This window comes from Euprymna scolopes, chromosome 14 (assembly GCF_053919585.1).
Source record: "Euprymna scolopes isolate OS-2025 chromosome 14, ASM5391958v1, whole genome shotgun sequence".
In the NCBI taxonomy this organism is placed as follows: domain Eukaryota; kingdom Metazoa; phylum Mollusca; class Cephalopoda; order Sepiida; family Sepiolidae; genus Euprymna; species Euprymna scolopes.
Window position 1 is genome coordinate 16,737,707 of NC_136495.1, and position 22,652 is coordinate 16,760,358.

The window sequence follows — 22,652 nt, forward strand, 5'->3', positions numbered from 1 at the left end:
AGCCATTCCACTTAAGTTAACAAAATTACTATATTGTCCAACTAACTACTGTACACTCTTTAGCCCTTATCCTCGAGTGATCTCTTGGCCTTGGTAAGTGGTGATGCCTATATAAAAATAAAAAAGGTTGTTTTCTAAAAATAATTACATTCGCTTGGCCAATTTTTCAGCAGTTAAACAGAGCTCCAAGGAAACAGGGTGCTGTTTTACAATTTGTCATTATGTAGAGGGCGACAACTCGTTTACTAAGAGATTCGTTCATTTTTTCATCTTTTATCTCATAATTTAGGACGCTCAAGGCTACAATATTTTTTTTATCAAATCAAAACATTAAAAAAAAGTTGTGACGATTTTTTTAAATCTAACAAAGTTGATAACATCAATAAAACAAAATGTTTACGCAACTATTAAGAGAGTCGTTTCTGTTTGCATATCATAATTTATTTAATAAAAAAAAATTACTTGCAGCTTTCTTTTTTTAATGTTTTGATTCAATAAAAAATATCATTTGCATCGGACGTCCTAAATTTTGAGATGAAAACAATGAATGAATTTCTTAGTAAACGAGAGTTGTCTCCCTCTGCATAATGACAAATTGTAAAACAGCACCAAAAACAGATTAACAAAATACCAAGGTCTTATGAATGATATGAAAAGAAACGGGAATCTTAAGATCTCCATCATTCCAGTAATTATAAGAGCAACTGGACTCATGACCAAGAATTTCAAAATTTAACTGGTAAATATACCTGGTGAACCAAGTGCAAGAGAGATAACAACAATTGCACTAAAGGAGATGATTAGAATTGGTTGAAATATGTGAGATAGTGAGTGAATGTCTGACATCCGGGAGCAAAAAATAATTAAATAAATAAAATTGCTTAAATAACAAAACTTGCATTTATTTTTTATTTTTTTGTTTTTTAAGAATTTAAATCCAAAACTTAGGCATCTTTTGGTTTAATTAATTTAAGGGATATGAATTTGAAAAAAATAAATAAAACTTCTTCTGTGCTGCTGCTTTCTTTTATTTTATTTTGTCTGCATAAAGTCATTCTTCTTGGCTATAACTATTTGTTATGTCATGTCTACAAGACAAAGTGGTTACTTATGTAGTCAGGGAAGGTTTGATCCAGCACATGCCCCATACAATGTTGTTATCCTCAATTCCTGAATATGTGGTTGCAAGTCTGACATTTGTCTTTTTCTAGAATCCTGTTAACCTGTTGCCACTACCCCTACCAGTAAGGAATGGTTGGACTTTGTCTTTGCTATTGCTTATTTGCTGTTTTTTTGCTTGTTTTGTTTTTCAGAAAGAAAAAAGAAAAGGGAGATAATTGTACAAATTATTTGGAGCTTGTTCAGAATTTGACCTATATTTTAAAAAAAATAAATAAATGAAAATAAAGAAAAATCTGCATAAATACGTATCCATGAGAAAAAGAAAATATTAATATTGTATTCCAAAAATCGTATAAATTGATCAAGTAGAAATAGGAATTCGTAAGCATTACAACAAAGTATTTATAAATGACCTCCGTGATAATATTGTCTCTGAGATGGGTATATTTGCTGATGACACCACGTTCTATAGCAGGTACGGAGGGAGAATGAATGAACACATACCTAAAGAAATGACAGAAACACTAGAAGACCTCCAATATGTAGTGGAATGGGGACAAAAATGAATTGTCACATCAATACTGCCAAGACTAAGCTTGTTTCCTTCAATAATTACAAGGAACCTTCTCAACCACCAATAGCAATGGCTAAAGATACATTACCTGAAAGTACTTTGTTTAAACTCCTCAGCTAAACGTTCACAGAGAATATGAGTTGGAACAGATACAATAAGAGCATTGCTGCTGCGAAGAAGGTAGGTTCTCTCTACCATGCTAGAAAGTTACTTATGCCTGAAAGTATCCTGTACCTCTACAAGGCCACCATTCGCCCATGTATGGAGTATTGTTGTCACATTTGGGCTGGTGCATCTCACTCTGGTCTCTCACTCCTGGACAGGGTTCAAAAGAATCGCCAACCTTATAGGTCCTGAACTGCCATCTAGTCCCACCAATGTAATCTTGCATCCCTCTCCCTTGTTTTACAAGTATTTTAATGGTGGATGCTCTGACAAACTACAAGTTCTTGTACCCCCTTGACGTAAACACCCCTGTCAAACCTGACAAGCAGCAAAGTCCCACCCCTACACAGTTGAGATCCCTTGATGTAAGAAAGCCTTCTACTCTAATAGTTTCTTCCCCAGAACTACTAGACTTTGGAACTCCCTTCCAGGTTCCTGTTTTCCCAACTGTACTGGCATGCAGAAGTTCAAGTGTAATGTGAACAGACATCTTGCTGCCCAACTCCCTACAGAGTATTCCTGCAACTTATGTTCCTTGTAGTAGCAGCCTACATCAAAGTGGTGTTGTGCCTTGTTTGGGGTGAAAATGAAATAAAAAAAATTTTTAATTATGTTGAGTCATCTCCTTTGTTTTGTGAGACTGTTTTTAAAACAGTGTCGCTCTATAAAATTTGATTTTATTTAAAAAATGAAACTACTTGATAGATTTGTGATTTTTGGAATATGATACTTTCTTTCTGTCACAAGAACAACTATCATACCCAGATTTTTTTAGTTTTTAAATATACAGGAAATTCTGAACAAGCAGCAATTATGTATTTAATGAATTTTTTTATGCCATCAAAATTTCAACTGATATGTAAAAAAAAAAGAAAAAAAAAAAAAAGATTTTGGTTTTATCTGGATTCCAGAGATTAAATGAATTCATCTTTTATTTTAATACATGATTTTTTATGCATTAATAAAAAATGATTAATGATTGTAATTTTGTTTTTGATGAGATAAGATTTATGGTTTCTGTTCATTTAGTAACACAAAATAATTCATATTATTTGGATTCATCGAACTACTGTTCTCATCTTGAGTGTGATTTTCACGTTTCGGTCGATGTAACCTCTGACCTTCTTCAGGTGTATTTTGTCAAACTCAGGAATTTGAATGGAATTTCAAACAGAACCTATTATTTACTTCACGCGAGTAGCATGCTCTTGTTCCGCCAGACAGGATTGAATAGAAGTCTAAGCAATTTGCAATTGTATTTTTCAGTCGCTCATACTGAGAATTGAAACTTCAACCTTCAGGAAAATATCACTTTTACAATTGATTTTTTTCAAGAAGTATGAGTACTGGTTGAAGGTTCAATTCTCAGTGTGAGTGACTAAAAAATACAATTACAAATTACTTAGCCATGGCTGATGGAACAAGAGTATGCTACCCCCATGAAATAAAGGGTTCCGTTTGAAATTCCAGAGTTCAACCAAAACATTCCCAAGTTCAAGATACACCTGAAGAAGGTCGGAGGTTACATCGACCGAAATGTTGTGAAAATAACACTCAAGATCAGAACAGTAGTCCGATGAATCCAAATAATTCGAATAACCAATCCTAATCTCAAAAAGTTAGAAACGTCAGTACAAAATAACTTTACTTTTTGCTTTTTAAATTTTAATCCAAATCAGAAATTATTTCCTATTCACTGGTTTAAACGTATCGAAAGCATTTATGGATTTTGAAGTTCCACAATGGGAGACTAATCAGCCAGTTTTTAATCCGTAATAACTTAAAATCACTGGTTTATTATATCTTGAGCCGTTCAAACTTAAAAGTAATTTCGAAGCCTCTAAACTCCTAACTAAGTAATTTCTGACTTGATTTAAAGTTTAAAAGGCTTAGGTGAACTTTTTGAACAGACCATTTGTGCTTCAAAGATGAAAGGAAAATATGAATTTTGAATGCGCCTCTGTTGTATCAAAGACACAACTGAAATGATTTGAAAAAGAGATGGATGCTCGTCATTCACATCGTTCAGTATCTTCGCATCTGTTTCTTGAATCGTTCATAATGGAAATCATCAGTAGCTTTCTCTTCGGGTTCAACTGCTGTTCTTGGGGCTGGAAAACAAGGGGAGACAACTCTTCAATAAGAAACCTATACAATAAGATAAATGTTTTTAACAAATTAGATCCCACTATCCTATGAATAGAGCACCAAACAATTTCTTTTTAAAATCTGTACAATAATATATAATAATAATACTGCCTACTGCAAAATTACTCTGAAGAAAGGATAAAATTCATCTACATTCATCAACTTCTCTCCAAGAGTTGTTGGAGCCTTCTTAAAAATTCTTGTGAAATTTACTAAAATTCTATTTGTTCAATGATATATGAACTCATATAAAGGAGTCTTGGGGTTTGTATTACTGTACACATAGATTCGAAAAAGTTGTCAAAAAACAAATATAGAACAAATAAATGTTATCAAAGGCAAGATAAGTTACTTTTCTATCTAACTGGATATATTTTTTGTTTTTATTCAGTGTAACATGTTTATTCAGCTCGAAAAACATGCAGTGTTTACCGATGTATTGGAAAATTCAAAATGGCAGCCGACTCTCTCTCGGAGAGGGTACGTTTGGGAAAAGGTATTATAAATAATAAACTAGACAAAATACTGTTAGAAATTCGCTCAATATATGTTACCCTGACATAAGTTGACATATATTCGGTTGTTTTCTAACAGTATTTTGTCTAGTTTATTATTTATAATACCTTTTCCCAAACGTACCCTCTCCGAGAGAGAGTCGGCTGCCATTTTGAATTTTCCAATACATCGGTAAACACTGCATTTTTTTCGAGCTGAATAAACATGTTACACTGAATAAAAACACAAAAAATATATCCAGTTAGGTAGAAAAGTAACTTATCTTGCCTTTGATAACATTTATTTGTTCTATATTTGTTTTTTGACAACTTTTTCGAATCTATGTGTACAGTAATACAGACCCGAGTCTTGCAATAGTGAGCCGCTAACTTATTGCTAAAAGTGCAGCAGAACTCTTTTTGAAAACTGCTTTGTTCCTTACCGTAGTGTATAAATTTTATTTTAAAGCTATAACCTTTTGACTTCTAAAATATGTATCCAATGTCTTATTTATAAGAGTGTCAATATTTTGCTTTCCAAATTAAGTAAATAACTTTTTCCTTCTAATTCATGTATTCTAATCTAACTTAATAGTAAAAACATTAGATACCTTGGACTTAATGCATTAATATTGATACAAAGGAGGAAGTGAAGAGGTTGTTTTGTTTTTTAAGGTCACATAAACTCTTGTTTGACTATTTAGTAAAGGAAATAATTAATTTGGAAAAAAAATTTTCTTACCTAATTCCTGAAATTTAAGTTACAAAATAATAATGTCAATAAATCGATTACAGGTTGATAATGTAAGGGAGATAACTTATCTATATTTTCCTTTTTTTGTAAATACAATGTTTAATATTGTGTCAATCTAAAAAAGATTCTTTGTTTTTGTGTTTTTTAATTGTTTTGAATAAAAATTCCTAAATAAAAAAATAAGTTATAGTCAAATTGTCTGCCCTTTTTTACTCCCAGTTTCTGCTGTCCATTTAGCTGGATAATTAGACATGGTCAAACAGATAAGAAAATCATCTTAACATGTTACCAGAGAAGAAGATAAGGTGAAGTCAGCAGCAAACACTATCCAATAAAAAATTCATATTATACTTAATAAATTTTTGTATAAAATAATACATTAAATGTTATTGGTTTGAAATTGTTTTTAGTATTATAAAAAAACTAGCAGGACCTGTTAACCGTTGCTCCCCACCCCCTTGTAAAAAATTAAAGTATGGTTGTTGGTCCTTAACCTTCACATGTTTAGAACAGCTTTCGGAATAGACACTCCCAACCATCGAAAATTACTTGTTTCTGCCAAACTTAAATGAGATTTTCATAATCAGCATCGTCGAAAACCTATGCAAGTCATCAACTTAAAGAAAATTGTGGAGGTGGAGCTACTATATAAACAAAGTTATTGTCTTCTGAATAGAACGACACCAATCGGTTAATATGTTTAATTTTGTTTTTTTTTCGTTTTTCAGCACGATCGGAATCTGTAGAGAGCGATGACAATCGTTTATTTATGTTTAATTTTGTTGTTTTAGTGATGTCAATTAGTTAATGTTTAATTTAGTTAGTTTTTTTTAGCAGGATATTTTTCTGTAGAGAACAACGGCGTATTGTATAATTTCTAGAGTGTTCATTTATTTATTGTAGAAGTGGATTCCTGAATATGCAAATAGTCAGATATCAGCCAATCAAAATGGGTGGAATTTGAGAAAGGAGAATTTATTATTTTTGAATCGATTAAGATTATGTTATGGGTATGTAAGTAATAACCAGTTACGATGGGTGCATTGTAAGTATTGTAGGAAAATGTAGAATAGGTCCTGGTGTCAACTGGTAGCAGTTGGAGAATTAAATATTTATAGAGAAAAATAAGGATTTCATCCTCTATAGATGTTTCGATTGTGATGGTGTTGCTCCTAGGATGCAATATAGCATTTTATTATAACGACTTCTTAATGCGTTTAAAATTAAGTTTGAAAATTACATAAGATAGTGGCTAATAGCGTAAACATATGAACTAGTATGTGGCATCTGTTATTGCAAACCTACGATACTTTGGTCCAAAGGAGAATTTCTGCAGTCAAAATGTTATATAGGAAGATATATTACTTTATGAAATATTTATTGATTTCTTTATCTTTTTTATTATTAATTCTTTTATAAAAAATTAATATTACCTTTAATTAATTTTTTGCATAAAATAATACATAAAATGTTATTGTTTTGAATTTGTTTTTAGTATTATAAAAAAATATATAAACTATATTACTTCATAAAATATTTACTGATTTCTTTAAATTTTATTTTAGAAAAATAAAGTAAATTTTTTATCTAATACTGTTTGCTGCAGATTAATCTTTTGCATCACTTTTGTTTCAGGGTTTGCTTGTTTGTTTGTAGAGGGGTAGTTGCGTGATAATACGTAATTTTTTTATTATGAGCAGTTAATATTTTTGTATCTTGTTTAATATTTATAAAACGATTGCTTCGTGTAGAGAGAGCCGCCATATTTTTAAAGGTTAGATGCATTTGTTTTTGTAATAAGGTGTGTAACCCAGAATAATCGATTTTTCAACTCTCAGCCAATAAGAATTGCCAGAATTTTAGAAGGAAGAAATTATTATTTTCGATTTGGGAAATGGGAAAATAATTATATGTCTATGAGTTATAAAGGGTGCCAAGACAATATAGCTATAATGTGTATATTTTTTCCTGGTGATGACTGGGGGCGGTGTGAGGACTTTGGATTTAGAAAGAAAAATAGGAACTTCTTTGTCTAAAAATGTTGCGATTATGATGATGTTGCTCCTAGGATTTATTATAACGACTAAATGTATCTAAAATGTTGTTCTAAAGTTACATAAGATAGTGGCTAATAATCTAAGCATAATAAATTTGTATGTGACATATGTTGTTGCAAACCTATGGTATTTTAGTCCAGAGGGAAATTTCTGCAATCAAAATATTATATAGGAGATAAATAGAGTACATAACTTAAATATGCTTAAATATAATTCATGCAGATTTTTTATTTATTATTACAAAGCCAATTCTCTATTGAATATTAGATAGATATAGTACTGATTTCCAAACTTTAAAAAAATGACTTAATGCCATCAGCTAGAAACAAAAACAAAACATTTACTGCTCCAACCACATCCCCTACCATTTGAGCTATCAACAGATAGATAAGAGATTTAAAATTAAACCACTTCAAGACCTGAATGAATTTGTGTATGCACAAAGGTAATAGAAATATGCTGGAAAGTTGAAATGAACATTTTTTTGTACATATTATTCATCCTAACAAAGATTTTACTCGTTACAAACTATCCGTGATGCATGATTACTATTTCCTGTTATATGACCAGTAGCTTAAGAGTTTAGTGGTTAAATATCTAGACAAACATACACGCATACATACAGCTACCGTTTTATTTATATAAATTTAAGGTGAATAACTAATTCTTTCAATAAGGGTTATCGTTCCTTGGATGTTTTTATTTAATTATGTTTTTTTTTAATTCAACAATTATGTCTTGTCATTTTTTTTCTTTACAAACAATAAAGTAGTTTGCTTGGAGCTGTAGGGCTGTGACAACAGCATATTCTTTTTATTGTTTTGACTCTGGAGTATATATCCGCTAATATCTTTTATGTTTTTATTTAGACTGATGTGGTTCTCAGTTGATTGACCGTGTCTTACTGTGTAAGATATATACTTGAGAGTCAAAAGAATGAAAAGAATATGCTGTTGTCACAGCCCTAGTAATGAGTTATGTTTGTCATGGCCTTGAAACACAACTCTATACATAAAGATTTGTAATTTAGGCACTGATGAAATATGAATCTATTTTTTTTTTCTATGTCCTGCTTCAATCTTATGAAATCTAAACCAGGTTTACTTTACCAATCTCAACATCTGGCCCTCCAGATTGCAACCCCATAGACAATTATTATGCGCAGGTTGCAGTTGGGAAAAACACCAAGGACAAACTGATCGCAAGGATCAAATTGGTCTCTTGAAGAACACCATGGTTCGGATTCTATTTGATATGAGCAGTGATAAAGGCCTAGAGCAGCTTCCTCAAATGAGCTATGATGAAACATAAGAACCTCTAAGAGATGAACTTTGAATTTTGAGAATAGAGCAATTATTAGCCTATATATGATATTTTAACTTCCTTTCCGAAAAAAGTGTCAAATTTGTCTCAAAGACCCTATATATATATATATGTATATATATATATATATACATATAGTTTGAAGTTGCTATTTTTCAAAAGTAGGGTAACCAATGAAATATAACGAGGTTAATACAAGAGTGCTCAATACGAAAGTAGAGCTAGTTACATTTTCAATTTGTTTTTACATAAGCAGTAATTTGTTGCTACACAGTCATGAGCATGTTTCGGTCTTCTAGTGTTTAGTAACAAGAGACCTCTTCATGTAACAAACGCTTATTTACAAAAGCAGAATTAAAAAAAAAAACATTATTTTAATTCCACTTTCGTAAATAGCAACAAATTACTGCTTATATAAAGACAAATTGAAAAAATATATATACACACACACACTGCAAAAAGCTCATCTTTGAGAATTCATGAATTAAGGATTTTTCCTTATTTTAATTTGTTGTTTGATTTTTTTCATGGATTTATAAATATTGTAATTTATTCAATTTTTATTGTCATCATCAATTTTTCTTGTTTGTTATAAATAAGTGATTAATATAAGCATTATGAAGAACCTACATGGACTGACCAGCGTTTCAGTGTTAACATGTCCCTATGTGTTTTTATTTATAAAACTCTTTTGGAAAAATACTTGAATCTTTTATATGTTAAAATAGAAAGGTTATAGCTCTGGCCAAATACTTACCGATTTTCTCAGAGTCTTTTTTGCCAATTTTCTCTGCGTCACCAACTCTTAAGAGTTTTGGTTTCAATGCTGAAGGGGCATTTTTGAGTCGTGGTCCATTCTCTTCAATGGTAACTGAAGAAATAAAAAATATTTATAAACAAAACAATATTATTTAGAAAGAAAAAAATATTTTGTTGAAGTGTGTATTCCTGAAAAGATTATGATCACAAAAGTAAAAACTGAAGTTTCGATTGTTTTCAAGCCAAATTAGTTTTTTTATAATGTTCTTTAAAGAATATTTTATTTTCATAAATAATCCTACTTAAACTTTTAAGAGAAACATATATGAGGTGAAGATAAATCTATATATCTATAAAAGTGAATATGTCTGTGTGTCTGTGTACATTTTCCTTCGCAATAACTTTGTCAATTTTCAATCTACAGACTCGAAATTTGATATATAGGGTACTGAAATTTGGGAACATCGATGTGATCGGTTTTCGGCCAAAAATTTGGCTGTAAAGGGGTCAAAATTCAACGATTTGACCTTTGAGAACTCTACCAAACTCCTCCCACAATTTGGGGTCTAAATACTTGAAATTTTAGATATAGGTTCCTTGAACATTGACCTAACTTAATAACTTGATTTGATTTGAACCCAAAACAATAAATGTTAAGGGGTCATAATAGGGGTCAAATTTAAAAAAATTTACCTTTTTTTTTTTTTTTTTTTTTTTTTTTTGTTTTTTGCTCAGCACACACCTCCAAACACCCGGGCAATGCCAGGCTGAAATGCTAGTTTTAATTAAAATTATTTAAATAAACATTTGATATCTGTGTGTGAGGTCGCCAAGCTAATCAAGAACCTTGACTCCAGTAAAGCAACTGGTCCCGACGGTATTCCAATTATAGTGTTAAAAAAATTACAACCAGAACTTGCCCCCTTACTTACCAAACTGTTTAAGCGTTGCCTTAAAGAGAAGTGCTTCCCAACACTCTGGAAAACCTCATTAGTATGCCCTGTATTTAAGAATTCAGGTGATAAGTCATCCCCCTCTCAGTACAGACCAATAAGTCTCCTGTGTGTCATGAGTAAGTTGCTGGAATCCACAATAAATAGAGAAGTAGTCAACCACCTCAGCAGAAATAACCTTCTTAGCGACACGCAATATGGTTTCCGCTCTGCTAAATCTACAGCAGATGCGCTAATGGTTATATTTCATAGGATTAGCGAATCTCTCGACAAAGGCTTCCTTTCTAGGGCAATTGCTCTCGACATATCAAAGGCCTTCGATAAGGTTTGGCATAAAGGCAAAGATTTCCAGCTACGGTATAACTGGAAATGTTTTCTCGATCATTAAGTCATTTCTCTCAGATAGGCTCATAAGAGTAGTGGTTGATGGGCAGAAATCAGAGGCCCACAGTATTAATGCTGGAGTCTCTCAGGGGTCCATACTGGGCCCAACTCTCTTCCTGATCTACATCAATGATCTCCCAAAACACATACTAAAATCATTCGTTGACATCTATGCTGATGACACGACCATCTATGGCAAAGGTCGTAAACGCACTACATATTTTCAAATTTTAACTTTTATATTTTTCTTTCAAATTATTTATCTTGAGAAAGTCTTTGAATAAAGTGTTAAATGTTGATAAACATACAAACAATTTTTGTTGTTTTCTGTTTTCAGTTTTCATATATAAATACAAATAATTTTATTAGTTGCTATATTTATAAGGAGAGGGAGACACAATATCAATGATAAGAGTGTATATAGAGTTGGCGTGTATGTGTGTGTATATATATATATATATATATATATATATATATATATATTAGTGATGTAATTCCAATATTTTTCCCGATTCAGCACTAAATTTCCTAGTTTGATTCATTATAGATCTCTAAATATTTAACTATAAAGATTTTATTTTTCCCAATTTCCCGACATAAATAAATATTTAACTATAAAGATTTTATTTTTCCCAATTTCCCGACATGTGTTAAATGTGCAACTGAGGGTGGTAGGGGTGATGTATAGATTTTATTTTTACTTTTAGTCTAAAATTAATAAATATTGATTATTTTTTCTTTTCTAGCAGCAATGGAAGATTTTGTTTCAAACAAAATCAAATAAAAAAAGATTATTAATGGAATCATTTTTGGCATTAGAAAATAGGCACAACTTTTTCAGACTCTGATACCTCCAAAAGTTCAGATTTTTTTGATTCCCGATTCTGATTAATCATCTTAACACTAATATATATATTTAGTGGAAATGGTAATTAATAAAAACTGAAGAAAGTGCTCAATACTGTTGTAGAGCAAATATGCGTTTTATTTTTTATTACCGTATCTTTCTGTTAAGTTACATTATTGTTTCAGCTACCACTGTCACATTTATTCTACTTTGATTTTATTTTAAAATTCATGCACTGTGTCATATCTATTAAGAAAATTTCCTCATAATTAAACATAATGAGTCTCTTTACTTTTTCTTTTTATTATTCAGTAAGAGTTCTCATACAGGTCATCATCAGGGGTTACTCACTCATAATATCTAGCGGTGTTCCCTAGAATCTGGGTGACAACAAGTCTCTCCAAATGTTCAAAACTCTCCACCTGTCTTGATAATCTTTGCAAATGACTTTACATTATCACAACAGCTGTCTACCATTGATTTCTTGCTGGCAACAACCATTGGTCTTCACTGGAATTTGAGCAGCAATAAGTCCCAGCATTCTTTGCATCCATTCAGTGGAGGTCAGGGATCAATCCCAGATCCAACTCTCTTTATTTTCATCAACAATTTCCCAAGTCACGTTCTAGAGGTCTGTCTCTTTTCTATTGTTATTTTCATGTTCTTGTCTGAGCTTCAATCTATGGTTCCCTCTTGCCAAACTTTCACAAAAAACACTTGTCTAACTACTATGATATCAACAGTTTCTCCAAATCTCTATCTGTGCCTAAATCTAAATGCAAATTCCATGAACAAAGCTTCTTTCCTAGAACTGCCCGCCTGTGGAACTCTCTTTGTTCTGTTGGCCTACTTTCCAGTTGAGTACAATATAGTCGTCTTCAAGTTCAATGTAAACAAGTTCTTGTTGTGTGCCCTCCCTCAATAATCCATTTCCACCACTAACTATTAATATGCTGTTGCTTTAGTGACTACCGTACACTCATTAACCCTTATCCTCAAGTGGCTTTTGGGCCTTGATAAGTGGTGACTCCTATGTAAAAAAAAAAAATAAGTATCGATTAGAAAGCAATTTCAAAGCGACTTACATCGATTATGCTGCACAAAATTGACGGCCATGTTGGTAGGGACAAATTCTGAAACTTCACTGTCTTTCTTTTTTCTCATTTCTTGAATCAGTTTCTGTTTCGCATCTTCCGTGTGTTCGATATTCTTGATTTTGGCTCTGCAATTCGAAAGATGAATGGTAAATGTTCAAAATTTTAGCTCAACTCGTTAAAAGTTTCAAGAAAACAATACAATCCTGTTAGATGTGGAAACAAATACACATGCACGGATAATGTAGGTGTAAATACTGCTCACATTCTTGAAATGTTTAAAAATAAATCTGTTTTTTATAACCATAATCTCTTATATATATAGTAGTGATGGGACGATTCCAATATTTTTCTTGATTCCGATACAATTACCGATTCCGTAGTAAATTATCAATTCCAATATAATTACAAACTCTGATTCTTTATAAATCTCTAAATATTTAACTAGAGTTGTTATTTTTCCTGATTTCTGTAAAAAAACACATGCTAAATATGCAGATATTCTCCTAAACGTAAATTCATACTTGTGGAGGATGATCTATTGATTTTAATTTTACTGGTATTTTAAAATCAATAAATATTTATTATTTTATCATTATTACCAGCAATGAAAGATTTTTTTAAAATAAAATCAAATAAAAAAAAGACAATTAAAATAATCGTTTTGGCATCGGAAAATAGGCACTAATGTTTTTGATTCCGATACCGATTCTGATACCCCCAAATTTGTTGATTTTTCTGATTCCTGATTCCGATTAATCGGCCCAACACTAATATATTGATATCTAGGAACATGTAATTGTAACAAGTAAAAGGGCATGTTAAGATGGTGAGATGCCTGGGAGTATAAAAAAAACTACAAGCCTGAAATAAATCTGACAGAAAAAGCATAAAAAAATGGAGAGACAATTGGATGCCGACTAATTAATAATCAAAAGCAATAAAAACTGATAAAGGAAAACCATAAACGCATCACATAATTTGAATTTTAATCTCTAGGTTTTTTTTTAATAAAAATTATAAAAAAAAAACATTCTTTCCATGTCATAAACGCACAACATATTTTCAAATTTTAACTTCTATATTTTTCTTTCAAATTATTTAACTTGAGAAAGTCTTTGAATAAAGTGTTAACTGTTGATAAACATACAAACAATTTTTTTTTTTTTTCAGTTTTCATATATAAATACAAATAATTTTATTAGTTGCCATATTTATAAGGGGAGACATATAAAGTTGGTATATACTGTTGACTATTTCTATAAACTTATATAGATATATTTTTTATTTTGCAATTTATGACCAACTATCATAAATTGCTGTTTCATTTAATGCTTTAACCAACAAATTTAAGCTCTGCTATAATAATAATAATTTGCTAATTTCTTTTTTTTTCTCTGATGAGAAGAATAGCGAGAATAACATTCTTTGAAACTCCGTGAAATTTCAAAAAAATTGTTTTTGGAGTATTCTGTCGAACAATAAATTTAATTGTTAATTTTAATTTACAGTTTTGATTTCTTTTCTTTCCCTTATATATATATATATATATATATATATATATATATATATATATATTAGTGATAGGATAATTGTAATATTTTCCCCGATTCAGTACTAAATTTTCTATTTCGATTCTTTATAAACCTCTAAATATTAAACTATAAAGTTATTTTTTTCCAATTTCCCGACACATGTAAATGTGCAGATGTTTTCTCAAATGTAAAACCCAAACTTGGGGGGAGGGGATGTATAGATTTTAGTTTTAAATACAATATATATTTATTATTTTATCATTACTACCAGCTGTAGAAGATTTTGTTTCAAACTCAAATAAAAAAAAGATTATTAATGGAATCATGCTAGGAAAGATGTTAAAATGATATGCTGATTGGAATTATTTTTTTGGTTTTGGAATATACAAAGTGCATTCTATCGTTGGCTACTATGGTTCAGGGGAGATAACTTAGATTATAGTTAAAGGGAGATAACTCCTGCATACTCTTAATAAATAGCAATGTTGATGGGTATATAATCGCATGATGAAAGGAAAGCACAATTTTCTTACTCTATTCCCAAATCGATTTCGGGAATTCCTGATAGCATCTGGTTGGACAACATGTCTTCACTCTTTTTTGTTGAGGATTCAACTTTCAGATTATCCGGTAGTTGGTAGAGGGCATCTTCAGCAGGAACATTTCTGCAACAAATGAAGGAAACATTTTATATGATATAAACACAAGTTGGATGTTTAGAATGCTTATTCCAATTCTAATTAAAATCCCTTACATGATAAATTTTGATTCAAGAAAATGTTTAAATTTTAAAGTTTAAGCTTAAATGTTTTAAAAAACAAACAAATTAAAATTCAGAGAATTTTGTTTAATTATGTGCAATAACTTTGGTTTGGTTGTTTTTTTTTTTATATTTTACAGCATATCAACCCTTTTTAATGTCGAATCCAGTAATTTTGGTAAAAGTTTCTATGCTTCAAGTTTTCTAATATCTTCAAATATTTATTCACGTTGATGCACTGGTTCCCGTTAGATTACCAAAGTTAAACAATGCTGAATCGACGGTCAGTACTAAAACGGGTAACCATTTAGGAATTCCAGGTGCTGTATGTGCTCTCCACTTATCTTGGCATTGTTTCTGGTCGTCCTGTAATTCTTCTTGTCACTGAATTCAAGCAGTGCCGATTTAAGAGAGATGTGGTTGGGGGATTGCCCCACAATTACATGCACAACTACCCTTAAAGAGGGTATCCGTTATCTCTTAAGACTAAACGGAGTGTATTGCATTTATTTATGATGTTTTCAAACAACTATGCGCCCCTGTCGGTGGGGCATTAGAATACGCCAACTGCCCCCCTGCAAAATAACTAAATTCGGCATTAAATAACTCGAAAAGGGTTGATATGCCGTAAAACAAAAACAACCAACTAACAATCAAACAACTATGGATCAAATTTAATGCAAATTTGAAATATTTTAATTTTCAAATTAGAGATTGTTTCCATGTTATACTCCCTAAAAAAACTCTCAAATATTCAAAGAAGTTGGAATTTTAGCAATATTTATTGATATCTAATATCTATTGTTAAAATTTCACAAAAATCGGAGGTATCAGAATTTTTATGAAGGGCTTCACCTCCTTTTGCATAAAACTAAATTAAACTAAATATAGCTATTTTTCACCATTACACCTAGCATCTGTGTTCCAAAATTTATTATAATTGATTAATTGCAGAATTTATTCTGTACAACAATATATATATATATATAAAGATATACATATAGCTAACTTGGCAGATATGCATTTTAGGTTGCAAAATAGCTTCTAACCCTTTTACGACAACAAGGGGAAAATGTTAGTTAGACCATCTAAAACCTAAATTAGTTTCACTTTTTTTTTTCTTCACTTAATAGCAACTAACAATTTATTATTTTATTTCTTAATCTTAACCAATAAATGTATAAATTAAAAAAAAAAAGTTTTATATCTTAATCATGTAAACTCATTTAATAAACTACATAATTATGAAAAGGTTAACTTTGTTTCCTTAATTTATTACTGATTACTCCATCCACAATATTAGTATTCATTTTGATGGCAAAAACTAAAAACGAATAAAATGTAAAAAAAAAAAGAAAAATGTGCAATAAAGAAAGGATAAAAAAACAGAATAAAAACAAATAAAATTAGAATTTAAAAAAACAAAACAAATAAAAACAAATAAAATTAGAATTTTTCTGAAAAACGGAATGATAAAAACAGAAAAACGAAACCAAATGAAATTGAAATTCTTTTTTAAAACAAAAGGAAAAAATAAAATACATTATATTTTCAATGCCTAAATGATAAAATTATTGAAAATTATATAAAAAAAAAAATTTCGCAAGTGCATAAAAAAACAGATACACATTCATAATCAATTTAAATTTTAATTAAATAAAAAAATGAAACTAATTTACGTTTAATAGGTGATGTAACGAATATTTTTCCCTTTTTGTCGTGCCAGAGTTTGAGGTTATTTGGCAACCTAAAATGCATATCTGTCACTAACTTTATATAGATACACTCCTAAATATTAAAATGTACAAAAAATAATAATAATGTGTCCATGATATTCACCATGTTGCCTAGACTCCGACAGAGTTTAGCAGTAATACCAAAAAGTGTGGATGGTTCTACACATAGCCTTCACCACTATAAAAAAATCATCTGTGTGGTGGATTTCCAGAACAACTTAGTTGTTTTGGCGGAACCTCATACGTCGAAATCGATGGGAGAGTCCATTATATATATATATATGAGATACATGAGCTAGGGGCATCTTGCGCACTCAGTTTTACAAGTAGTCCTAACATGTACAGCATGCCACATCTTCATAACATATTTGCGTATCCTAGGCACCAGAGAGCATGGAAGATGAAGAAAGATGCGTTTTTGAATGTGTAAAGCGATATAACCGTATGTAACCTGGCTAATGTCAATAATTTAGACCAGACTACATAGATAGTAATGGATGTATGAGATGTTGCCATCAAAGACTAAAACTGAATCAAGAAAAGATTGTATATGGGTCACTAAATGAACTTTTTATATATTGTTATTATTATTATTATTATTATTATAAAATATTTTAATTTATTTATTAATGCGATAGCGTGTGTGTTATTTTGTGTGTCACATTTTTTTTTTCTTCCGAGTATATCTGTCGTTTAATTGTTATGCTTTTCCATTTCTTGTAATAAATAATTTTACCAAGAATTGTTCATAAGTTTTGGTTTCAGTTTCGATTATAGCTGAAGGAACTCAAGTTATATATACATACATTCTTTTTTTTCTTCATATGTTTTGGTTTCAGTTTCAATTCAAGCTGATGCCCCAAAGCCATATGGATATGTTTTTATTTTTGGAATCACAAGTTTGTAATATATAAGAATGGATCGAAAATTATAGTAATATATACGAAATCTGCATAAATTAAAATATCATATTTAAGCATATTTTATGACCAGGCTATGCTGGGCGTCCCTGCTAGCTTAGATATATACTTTTGCAGTTTTAACAAAAAAGCTACAATAATATCAGAGCATCTCCATTTAAGCTGAACATCCACAGAATGCCAACATCAATATATTAAATATGAAAAAGTCCACTGTGGAATTTCCACAGATCCCGCTAGTTATTATTATTATTATTATGATATACATTTTTATCATATATTTAGCATAAATAGCTAGTTATTGGAATAGTTTCAATAGCGTGATAATTAACCCTCTTCATGAGTTTGTGCTGCCCTAATTTACTTTTCAAACAGAAAATGGGATGAAATCGATGGATACCTTCTTATTCAAATCACTGCTAACAAATAAGGTAATGGTGTGATTATGATTTGCCCATTTTTTGAATTTGTTCATTTTCTTTTTGTATCTACTTTTGCATGGAAATGTATTGTCTGGTCCCTTATTTTGAATGTCATCTATTTCTTCCTTTGTAGTTTTCATGTTGAATAAAATCCAAAGACATCAGTATGAAGCGTTAAACCACTTCTCCTTTCAAGGCAGATAGTTACAGATCCTTGTAGGAATGTTTGAGTGCTTAAATAAGTGGCCACTTGGAAATACCAGGTGCCATTATCATCGAATGAAAAGATCCACTAACCTGCCGCCATGAAGGTTGGTAAGTGTCATTTGTTCAGTTAATGCTACAGAAACTGAAGATCTTTCTAATTTGGATATGATATGACAGATCCCATAAGTGTATTGAGATGAGATGAAAACAAAAAAAATCAATTAAAACTTGATACCACAGAGAAATTTTTTTTAAAATGGAAATCACAAGGCATGAAGCCACTTGATGTAAGCAGCTAAAGAATGGAAGATGATTATTGTAAAGACAGGAGATGCTTATAGGCTGTAGGTAGAAAGAAAACAGGGAGCAGGAAGAGAGTTCCACAACTTTGTAGTCGTTGGAAAGAAGCTTACTTACTTCTCTTGTGTCCTAAAAGTATGATGACCCTTCTTTTTGGCCAATTCTTCTTCCACATATTTCAACCTGGATTATAAAAAAAAAAAACAAATAAATCATTTTTTTTTGTTGAAGTCGCTGTCCTATGAAAAAAAAACAAAAATACCAAAATTAAAAAAAATCTTTATGGTGTATGCATCCGTGATTGACAGAAAATGTTGTACATCAAAAAAAGCATGTAAATTGATTAAATAGTTTTATTCAAAAAAAATAATATCTAATTTTATGGCTAAACAGTGATCGATGAGCTCTCAACGCCATTTTGCAAGGCAGATAATTTGGCATTTGTTAAGATTTAGTCAACAAATCGATTTTTTAAATATATTGTTTTAAGCAAAAACAATATTCCATACTTTATTGTCACGTCGAAAATAGTAATATATCCAAAAATTATGAAAGTTCATCAAATAGAACAACTGCTATTGTGTTTTTAATAAAATAAAGCCTATTGCTATAGACAACAAATATTGCAGCCATGAACAAGTAATCTAAAATATTCGTTTCAGAATTATGTCCCCTGCATGTAGACTCCTACTGTTTACTTTATACCATCTAAGGAAAATGTGATTTTACCCAATTTTACTTTTAACTATAAATAACTTTCTACTTGATGCTTTTTCGTAATTTTTGGATATATTACTATTTTTGATATGACAATTAAGTATGTAATATTGTTTGTGTTTAAAACGACATATTTAAAAAATTGATTACATGGGTGCAGTGGTAACATCTCCAGCTTTGAATGCTACAGTTTTGCTTTCAGTTTCAATTCTAGCTGATGGCACCCAAATATTTTTTTTTACTTTTGAAATCACAACTCTATAATAATATTTAATATAATGGTCACTTTTAAATCTTGGGGTAAGGTAATAATCCATTCTATCCTTCTCCTAAAATAACAATGAATATAGATTTATTGAGCAGTTTTTATTTGTCAGTTTGTTATGTATAGGCTCTAAAAGTACTCAACAAAATAGCATCAAATTCAACATAACGAGTCAATGTGACGTAATACAACTGAGAATACTAAAAAATCTCCAATGAAGTTAAGCAGCATTGAACCTGGTCAGTACTAGATGGGTGACCATTTGGGAATATCAGGTGCTGTATATGGGAGGACAGTGACACTTCCCAACAATTAAAAAAAAAACTTTCCAAAAACATTGTTAAAATCATCTCCCTTGACCAGAATATACATGCGATTCAGAATAGTTTGTAAATGTAATATTCCCTAGAAATTTTCTTCTTGAAAAGGGAAACCAGATGACCCTCTTCCCCAGGGTAAATACTGTACCAGAAAAAACATGGCTTCTCCAATAATAATTAAAAACAAATAATAGTGTTGATAAGCTCTAAAATGTCAATTCTATTGAATCAGATATAATAATGCCCACCTCACTCGTGTGTAGAGAGGATAGTGGCTCTGGGCATCCAATCATGTTCAAATTACCTTTATCACAATATTTCTCAGTTCTAAGACTTATACTAGAGTCTGTGGCGCATGCAATTGAGGGTCATCGCCATGCACACCACTGACCCACCCCTTTAATCTTAAATGTATAAAAATATTTTATTTTTTATATTTAAATATTTTAAGTCTAGGAAGAAAAATGAAAAGAAAGAAATTTACATTTCAGCATCTTCATCTCGGATGTTGGTCTCTGCAGCAAAAGCTGTTCCAATCGACTCTATATCTTCTCCTTGTAAAGCCCTGCAGAAAAAGAAATTGTAAAAAAAAAGCAAACAATATAAAATTGAATAAAATTCAATTTTGATAATGTATTAGAATGAATAACGAATATCAACTGGCATAAAATATAAGTATAAAATATAAGCATAAAATACATCGAAATAGCAAAATGTCAAATGTGTATTGAATGTAAGCAAATTTCCAAAATTAGTTGCTCAGAGTTCAACTTATAGAGCTGTAGCAACTAACAATTGTCATAGAATGGGTGGAAAATGTGCATACAATGAGGTGGGGAACTGAATCTACCATCAAATGCGTAAGGCATAAATGCAACATGTGACGACTTTATGCCTTCATTAAAACCAGATAGAACAAAAATACAAGCATGCAATATTTGGAATCGAAAACTTGTTACTTGTGTGATTTGGCATCAGATAAAAAATTAATAAAAAAAGAAATTCTTTTATTAGTTTTTTTTACATGCGTTTTCAACTAAATTCAAGGAAAAAGTGATTTTATATTTCTATTTGAAGCAAGTATATTTTTGATAAATATGTATAAAATAAATTTATTTAAAAAAGAAACAAAAATTGCAGAAAATCTGAGGGTTTTTTTTAACAAATAATAAACATTTATGATGACCTGCAGTCAGATGAGTTAATCATCAATAATTTACTAAAGAGATTAAGTCAATAATTTACTAAAAAGTTAAAGTCAATAATTTACTAAAAAGTTAAAGTCAATAATTTACTAAAGAGTTTAAGTCAATAATTTAAAAAAAAAAAAACGTTGCAATCTGGATCAACAATGAAAATGAAAAAAAAAAAAAAAATGAAAGTATGAACCTGTAATGGAAAAATAAATTTAACAGAGTTTTCTCCCTTTACATTTCGATGAGATAAATTTGTAAAATGAAGCAAATGTCATGTGTTTGTTTTCCCCAAGCAATCTTCTATCTCGAGAGATAATGATATGCGCCTTGATGTTTCAGCGGATTGTCTTTGGACATTTTTGAGCATGGCTCTAGAGCTCTATTCGGGAATGGAAGTCTCTACCACATGGGCACAGGAAGGCGGATGGTGTGCTGGGATCTGCAACCTTTTGGAGCTGCTTCCTTCGTCGTCTCCTGTTGCCCTCTCCTCTTCCCACTCCCTGCTGTACAGCACCTCACCAGGCGCCGCATACATTTGCTATTTATTTATTATTACATTAAATGTGAGTTAATGAACGTTTGTTTCCAAAAGGGTTTTTTTCCCTAAATTTCAACAACACAAAATATATGTCTAATGAAGAGGAACCAGAGATTTGAGCTCAGTCGAACACCTACCACAGAAATAAAAATAGAGAAGAGATCATCCCCCTCCCACTAGATTTTAAAGTCAATTTTGTAATTCTATCAAGACAAAAATAAGTGCTACGAGCAGCAATTTACAAAATTTGACAATAGAACTCCATTGTAGGAAAATTTGATTCTTATATAAGTAGAGGATTGCATCTGAAGTTTAATACTTTCTGGAATGATTTAGATGTGCAAGAGATTGGATATACGTCTTTCAGTTTTGATCTGCAGTGAAAATCAGTCTTAGAGAACTATCCAAACTACAGGTTTCCTCCATATTTTTTTTCCAAATTAAATCAACAAAAGTTAAATATATATATATTTATATATATATATATATATATATATATATATATATATATATATATATATATATATATATACTAGCATGGATACCCAGCATTGCCAGGGTCGACATGAAGTTTGGTTTTGCCACACCTTCTATACTAAGATTATTGAGCAGTTTTTCATTATTACATATCAACTTCATCGTTACCCCAACAAAAATGTCAAAAATAAAAGAACGAATGAAAACACGAAAATGTAATTCCCCACCCCACCCCACCCCCGAAAAAAGAAAAAGTATATGACAAACTCTCCACCAGATATTTCGGCAGAAGGGATAAAAAGAGAAGCTATTCTCCAAATATTGAGCACCTTTCTATGACTATATTCCAGTTTACGCAAATTTCTTTTATGCTACCTCAGTCTAGAAAGATTTGCTTTACGGTTTGTTGCAATGAAAACAAACTGTAAATAGTTCAGTTTCCAAAATACCAAAGTAGAATTTGTGTTAACCGAAATACACATTTTTATGTTATCAAAATGATGAGTTATGACATGTTATTAAAAAAAAACAATTAGCAATTACGATGTCAAAAAAAAATGATGAGTTATGACATGTTATTAAAAA

The 22,652-nt window shown here is 30.7% G+C and overlaps 1 protein-coding gene across 1 annotated transcript in view; it reads right to left on the reverse strand.

Moving 5' to 3' along the window:
• Positions 1-2,749: 2,749 nt before the first annotated feature.
• LOC145292875 (splicing factor C9orf78-like) overlaps positions 2,750-22,652 on the reverse strand; it is a 31,711-nt gene continuing 11,808 nt past the window's right edge. Inside the window, exons 4-9 of the mRNA XM_080138992.1 lie at positions 20,341-20,421; positions 18,672-18,737; positions 14,743-14,874; positions 12,666-12,802; positions 9,395-9,508; positions 2,750-3,972 (exon numbers count right to left, since the gene is read on the reverse strand). Coding sequence (XP_079995118.1) covers positions 3,887-3,972; positions 9,395-9,508; positions 12,666-12,802; positions 14,743-14,874; positions 18,672-18,737; positions 20,341-20,421 — 616 coding nt within the window. The 3' untranslated portion in view covers positions 2,750-3,886. The remainder of the gene's footprint in view (positions 3,973-9,394; positions 9,509-12,665; positions 12,803-14,742; positions 14,875-18,671; positions 18,738-20,340; positions 20,422-22,652) is intronic.